Source organism: Pangasianodon hypophthalmus, chromosome 12 (genome assembly GCF_027358585.1).
Source record: "Pangasianodon hypophthalmus isolate fPanHyp1 chromosome 12, fPanHyp1.pri, whole genome shotgun sequence".
NCBI classification, from domain to species: domain Eukaryota; kingdom Metazoa; phylum Chordata; class Actinopteri; order Siluriformes; family Pangasiidae; genus Pangasianodon; species Pangasianodon hypophthalmus.
This window is the reverse complement of record NC_069721.1, coordinates 10,998,147-11,005,639: the sequence shown is the minus strand read 5'-3', so window position 1 is coordinate 11,005,639 and position 7,493 is coordinate 10,998,147. Positions and strand designations below refer to the sequence as shown.

Below are 7,493 nucleotides of genomic sequence, written 5' to 3'. Positions count from 1 at the left end.
TATATATATATATATATATATATATATATACACATATTTCTTCATATATAAGACAGCTTAAGCAATAACTCTTGCTTGGTGAGACAGGGCCCTGGAGCCTGTCCTGGGAAACACTGGGTGCAAGGCTCTGTATACCTGTACACACTGCACACACAGTAACCCAAGCTCAGGATTGAACACTACCTGCTGCACCACTGTACCACCTGAAGAATAATTAATAATGTGTAAATGTGACAAAAATATTAACATATACATTATGAATGAAATAAAACTATGTAGTATGTGGGGATCTGTGACTGAATTATTACAATCACAAAGCATCTTAATCAACATCTTTAATCAGTAATGCTAGGGAAAAAGGTATAATATATCCCCTTAAAGAAGCAGTGAAATATTATAGCATAAAATAAAGATGTAAAATGGAGTGAATTGATATTTAAAAGCCACCAGTAAGGCCTACACATATTATATTAAATTATATTATATTATATTATATTATATTATATTATATTATATTATATTTAAATTTATTTAAATATTTTTATAATTAGGGAATGTAATGTATCATGTTTTTAATAAAACATGAAATAAAACATGGTGTTTTTTTATAGGATTATTATTCTGGCTCAGTTTTGGTCACCTAAAGTATAAGGAAGTATCTGTCTCGCGCATGCGCATTGCAGTTTTATCACACACGTGTACCATGGAGCCTACAGCAAGAGATAAAGTACCCCTAGACCATTTTCAGGTATTATTCCTTTAAATTGACGGGTTTTATTATTTAGTTATCGATTAGGCGCGTGTGCATTTCTGTAGTTATTAGTTTTTGGTTTTAAAGGACATATGAGCAATCTAGCTAAAAGAAATGAAGTGCCATGTAGCTAGCTCGCTAACGAGGCTTGTTTATTGCATGAGTCGCCGGTGACTAGCATGCGGTTCTGTTCAGCTTTACTGCAATTTCGTATACACACATATATATTTTTTTCTTCTGAAAGAGCCAAAAAGTGTCGAACCAACACATAATTTTTTTTTGTAGTGGAGAAGTTAGCTTACTATCGAAGACTAAACATTCATTCTTGCGAAGTGGCTCAAATTATAATCAAAATAGTTATTATAAATCATCTTTTCTAGCTTGGAGTTTTCTTGGATGGATCTTCAAGCATAACATGGACTAATGAGACTTAGCAGGATGAAGGTTAGAGTCAGTATGAAAGGCCTGACTACAAACTCCATGATGTGGCCACCATTTTAGCAAACAAGCTGCTTTCAGTCCTTACACAAAATAAACTGTCTTTAATTTTAACAAAGGTTTTCTTGGATATGCATCTGATCAACACAGGAACAATAAACAGAGCAGGATCGAGCTCCTGTACAGCATCTGGCTGTAAATATTCATAATTCTGCAAGTCTGTCTCTGTAATATTACTAAAATAACAGTAAAGGTTACCTGAACTCCTGTCTAATAAAATCATAACTTTAAACAAACACAGTGACTTTATATCCAAGCATGATATCACGATAATTAGCTTTATCTGGTTATTGTTATATTTTATGGGGTGTTTTGCAGTAAAAGCAGTTGTGAGGCTTATGGCTGGTTTATGGATAGTATAGTTCTGTAAAGATACTGAGTGAAGAATAAAACCAGTGTTATGGTGATGTATAAAGGAATGAGCTGACAGAAATTTATAAAAAAATTTCCCATTCCCCAAATTTATATCACATATATATATATGTCATATCTGAAATTTTTTGTTTTGTTTTGTAACGGCGCTGTGAGGCTGATGTTGCTATCAAGTAAAATAAGTTTATAGCTACCAGATGCATAGCTCGGACTGTGTGATTGTGAGAGTTTTTTTTTTGCAGTTTGCTTGTAATAGTCATGGAGCTCTAGTACAGATCAGCTACATTTAGACTAAAGGAAACATTTACATTTATTTTTGTATAACTATTCCTTTAAATGTAGTCTGTACTAAGCTGCTGATGTTTTTTAAACCCTTGGTAATGACTGCCTGATGCTTGAGCAGCCCACTCGCCACAGCAGGTTGATTTCGCTTCACTATAAAGAGCAGGTTTCATTAAGGGTGCACGTGTTTATAAAATGCTATGCTCTGTGGCTTGCAGGTGAAGAAAGCTGTGCAGGCGTTGCAGGCTTATTTGAAGAGCAGCTCATGCAAGACGCTTCTTCTCAATGAAGCTCAACAAATCTGTCTTCTGCTTACATTTTGGAAGATCCCCAAACAAGAGCAGACCATTCGCATGTAGGTTTTCCTGCTTTAAAATACATTTAATATCATGGACAGACTATGTGCATGTGTGAATCAGTAAGCATACTGTCATGGATTCCTTAGCTGTCTTGTGGCGTACAGATTTCCACAGTTGTTTGCTCTCACATGAATCTCATTAAGCTGTATATTTTAACCAATGCCGTGCTAATTCCCCCAGTCCTTTGCCTCACGCGCTCCGCAATGAATCTGTCGAGGTTTGCCTCTTCACGCGGGATGAGCCCAACATGACTGCAGATCAGACAGAAAGGTTCTACAAGAAATTACTCACACAGAGCGGGGTCAAGTTTATGCCTCAGGTATGGTGTTTTTCTTTTGTAGTGTCAAATATGGGATAAATTGGCACTCCAGCAAACCCTGTCCTCTTTCAGTGGTGGATCTGGGTAAAAGTAGTGCAAGAGTGACTCAGAGTGTATCCAGATGAGCTTCTGCCACTGTTGGAGCTCGTCCCTACAACCTCTGAAACATTCATTGTCATGGTTCTCACTCCCAGTCCTAAAGATCTGCGCATTTCTGTGATGCTTCTGCTCTAACACACCTTACTCAAGTCATCAATTAATTACCGAGTCCTTAATGAGCTGATCCAGGTGTGTTGGAGTAGAGAAAACACCAAACTGTGCAGAGCAGCTGGTCTCTCCAGACATTTTAATGGATTGGGTTGAAGGTGATATTTAAATATTTGACTTGATTTTTATTTTTTTTGGTAGGTGATTCCTTTCAAAGTACTGAAGACTGAATATAAGCCATTTGAAGCCAAGAGGAAACTGCTCGGGAACTTCGATATCTTTCTGGCAGACGCACGCATTCGCCGCCGGTTACCTTCCCACATTGGGAAACATTTTTATGAGCGGAAGAAGTAAGATGATTTCCTGACTTAGCTAAAGTGTTTAACTTTTATTCAGAAAGTTCAGTCCATTGTGCGATAAATTGATTAGACTTTGTACTCAGTACGGTTATCTTAAAAATTTTTTTTTAAATAAATAAATGAACGAATAAATAAATAAATTATTGGCACCTTTCCTGAAGACCATCAGCGCTCCCACAGCTGATATTTGGTGAACAGTTTAAACAGTCTAAACACTCATTTTAGACATGTCTAGACAGTTTAAACAGTCTAGACACTCATTTTAGACATGAAACTAAAATCGTTGGACACGTGGGCCATGTCTCCATATACGTGTACCCTCCACAATTCAGAAGGCAAAGATTTGTTTAGTTTGAATAATATTTGTATTTGGACTGTAGTGGTGAAATATAATGGTACCTGGCAGAATACTTGATGCCATCAATCTTCACAAGATTTCCACAAAACAGCCTCAATTATCCACCACCATATTTTACAGTGGGTTTGAGTTTTCTCCCTGTGTACAGTCCTCTTTTGTTGGCAAACATGCTGAAGGTGTGCACATCCAAAGAGTTTCAGTTCACCACAGGTCATTAGTCCAGCTATAGTTAGAATGCTGCTTGGTGCACTTCAGGCACAGTTTTGTAGGTTTGTCCCAAGTATGGCTTTTTAATGCAAACAAAAACAACAACTTATGGATTTTTAGCCAGTTTTGAAACTTAAACTCAGGAAGCAGTAAAAGATTGCATTTCTGGAACTGCAGTCATTTTCTTCACTCACCATCCTCCTCACTATGAACGGGGGGCAGTATGTCCATGCGGCGTCATTCTGGCAAATTCTTAACTCAGCTTTGTCACAATGTTTTAAAAGGTAATAATGTAAGTGTAATGTTAGTTTTTTGGCAGTATTTTTGTCCATTTTGTTGAAGGGTGGCAGTAATTCTGCGGTTACCTGTCCTTGCAGAAGTTTAAAGTTCTTGCAGTATTCTGTAATTGATGTAACATCGCCGTATTTCTTTGACATTAATACTCCAGTTGTGCATTTCAGGGCGCCTTTGTCTGTGGATCTGAGGAGCAAACACCTGGCCAGAGATTTGGATAGGCTCGTTCAGGGCACAACCCTCACCATCAACAAAAAAGGCTCCTGTTGGTAAAGCCACAGTTTCCTGTTTACTGTCAACATACGGCACTCCAGCAAACTTGGTCCAGCTGCTTTGGTGCTGGATCAGGGTTAACATGGTGCAAGAGTAACTCAGAGTGTATCCAGATGAGTCTCTGTTCATTGGAGCTCGTCCCTACAACCTCTGATACATGAACCTTTGAATTAAATGTTGTATTACTTTCCTATTATCCATTGTCCTCATTAACGTATTACCCATTTTTTGTTAGCCTGGTGCGTGTAGCACACTCGGGGATGACTACAGATGAGATTGTTGAGAACATAGTCACAGCTGTTAGCACCATTTCAACAAAGTTACATATGGTGAGTTGGGGATTGTAAACATAGAATGCTTTTAGTGTTGTGTGCTGGATGCTGATTCAAGTCTTTGATTGCTTTAATTTATTATTTGAACAGAAAGGAAAAAGCATCAAAATCATCCACCTGAAAAGTCACACCTCTGTGGCTCTTCCCATCTACAGCTCTGACCTGAGTCACCTGAAGCTGCTGGAGGAGGAGCTGAAGAAAGCCACATTAGCAAAGGCAAGTATCTCCTCGCTTTAGTTGCAGGAATATAGTCAAATTATTTTGCAGTTGCCATGGAGATGTCCTCAGTAGAGTTTTTCTCGAACCCATGATTAGAAATAGCATCGTCCTGGGAATTTCTTCATGGTTGTTATGTCGTCAGCAGCCTTGCCCTCAAACTGCCTCGTCTCTTTTTATACAAAAGAATTAAAGCTTGAATAGGAGCAAAGAGCATATTAACTAAATTATATCTCACTTGATTCACAGGGGACAAAGAAGAAGCAGAAGAGCAAAGACAAATCTGGTTTAAAGGAGAAGCATGATGATACTAAAGAAGCAATAGCTGAGAAGGATGTCAAGCCTGGGGATGGTGATGAGGAAGAGGAGGAGATTCCACAGCTGGTGCCTATTGAGTCCCCTAGCAAAAAGCCTAAGCTGGAGGTCAGTGCTAGAAACTGTGTATATAGACCCCGTTCACATATACAGATAGTTTTGAAAATGTAGATTTTACCCCTTCATTTAAAAAAAAAAAAAAAATAATCCATCCACAAGAACAGTGTTTTTGAAAATATCTTCATCCACATGGGGGAAAAAAAAAACTATTTGAAAACACTTACATAAGCCCAGTAGGTGGTGCAAGCCCAGTATTCAAGACTGGTCATGTCAAAAGCTGCAAGGATTATGTTAAGAGCATATAAAAGCATGTGTATTAAGGTGTAAAGGCAAAATGTCAAAAAACACCAACTTGGCCAAAAGTTCTAAAATGAAAAATGATAAACACAAGGATTCAGGAGCTGTACAATATACATCATATTCTGGTGCTTCCTCATGAGGGTGTAATAATAGAAGAAAGTGAAACTGAATTGCAAACTGTCAAAGTGATAAACACTGTCCCAGCAGATACGTTACACATGCAAACGTGTATCCAAAATGTGCATTTTTTTCTGTCCATGTAAAAAAAACCTGAAAAAACAGAGCCTTTTTAGACATTTTCAGAAATCTAAAAAAACGTTTTGATTTTGTTTCTGTAGGCCACATCCAGAAAGGGGTCAAAGAAAGTGCCCAAGCCAGCCACAACCAAAAGAGGCCAGAAACCCAGACAAGGACAGAAGAAACTGGGCAAAAAAGCACCAAAAGTCCAACAAAAGAAACAGAGAAAAGTGTCTGATTGAAAAATGTGTACATAAAACTGTTTTCTTGCAAATTATTCATATTTGTCAGTGCAAGGACAAGACTTATATAAAAGTGTCTCTGGTGTTTGTTCATACCTGCCATAGTTACATATGGCTAATTTGTAGATTTACAAGAAATAAACACTATTTACTCATATACTCTGTCTGTGTGTGTGTACATGACTGTTTACAGAATTTCATTCTTGACTTGGTACACTGTTCAGCCATAAGATTAAAAACACTGTGACTGGTTAAGTGCATAACATTGATTATCTTGTTACAATGGCAGCTGTCAAGGGGTGGGATATATGAGGCAGCAAGTGAACATTCAGTTCTCAGAGTTGATGTGTTGGAAGCAGGAAAAATGGGCAAGCGTAAGGATCTGAGCAACGTTGACAAGGGCCAAATTGTGATAGCTAGAGGACTGGGTCAATGCATCTCCAAAACAGCAGGTCTTGTGGGGTGTTTCCTGTATGCCGTGGTTAGTACCTACCAAAAGTGGTCCAAGGACAACCGATGAACCCGCGACAGGGTCATGGGCTCCCAAAGCTCTTTGATACGCGATCGGTGTATGTCTCCACATTAATTATTACTACATCATACATACAGAACACTTGTGTTGGTTTACCGGCTCTTTGTGACGTCTCTCCTCGGGGCTATGTTGGACCAGCTGCTGTTTATCCAGTTGCTGTATCTAGTTGACAGCAGCTTGTTAAGGGCTGTCAGTGTAGTCGCCTTATGTGTGTCTGTAAATTCATTTTTGTATTCACATGAAGGAAACAAGCTTATTTTTCTTTTAATATCACCAACAATCCTTCCCATCTCCCTAACAGGGTGGGCAAAAACCCAAGAGTAACATTTACATGTTGTATATTTGACAATGATATATTATATTTTACATGACAGGATGTAGACGTTATTTGTTCAGTTTCATGCCCCTCCCTCACTTTAATTACAGTGAGTACAATGAGTGCGGCAATACACTTAAGTGAACACCAAACACGCTGTCCACAAGGTTGGCGACAGAAGCACATAATTGCTTTTGGACGTACTTATTAAAGCTGATAAAGGGTTGGTGAAGAGACTTGTGTTTCAAAGCTAACAGAAGATAAACAGGTAAGCTGGTGCTGGATGTTTCTACTGCTGCTGCTGTGAAATCTAGTTTAGTATTTGACTTTGAAATGTAATTAATTTATTATTTCATGGTTTTTCAAATACACCAGAGATTTGCAGGGTTTGTTCAACATGTCCTCTGGAGCTGAGGGTCCACAGACCAACGTGAGGATAACTGGCTTGGTTCAGAATCCTTTTCACTCTGTGCATGAGCCTGTACCTGCAGAGCCCCCGCTCTGGACTTATTACAACAAACCCATAATTCTTGCAGTTATTGGAGGACTGGTATTATGCACAGGCATTGTACTGTACCTACTTAGTGAATTTGGGGTGACCGGTGTACCACATGGCATGGGACATGTTTGTCTGTCTGTTGGCATCATGTTCATTGTAGTTGCA

At 38.5% G+C, this 7,493-nt stretch overlaps 1 protein-coding gene and 2 non-coding genes across 3 annotated transcripts; all 3 read left to right on the top strand.

Moving 5' to 3' along the window:
• The first annotated feature begins 630 nt into the window (after window positions 1-630).
• On the top strand, window positions 631-6,138 carry rsl1d1 (ribosomal L1 domain containing 1). Its single transcript, XM_026914731.3, has 9 exons — window positions 631-748; window positions 2,122-2,258; window positions 2,443-2,581; window positions 2,990-3,138; window positions 4,174-4,275; window positions 4,515-4,608; window positions 4,702-4,827; window positions 5,077-5,250; window positions 5,841-6,138. Exons 1-9 carry the CDS (start codon window positions 671-673, stop codon window positions 5,979-5,981), a joined length of 1,140 nt encoding a protein of 379 aa, XP_026770532.1. The 5' UTR covers window positions 631-670; the 3' UTR covers window positions 5,982-6,138.
• On the top strand, window positions 2,625-2,752 carry LOC113527806 (small nucleolar RNA SNORA55). Its single transcript, XR_003402889.1, has one exon. It is a non-coding gene; the product is annotated as a small nucleolar RNA SNORA55 (small nucleolar RNA).
• On the top strand, window positions 4,312-4,440 carry LOC113527808 (small nucleolar RNA SNORA55). Its single transcript, XR_003402890.1, has one exon. It is a non-coding gene; the product is annotated as a small nucleolar RNA SNORA55 (small nucleolar RNA).
• Window positions 6,139-7,493: the final 1,355 nt, after the last annotated feature.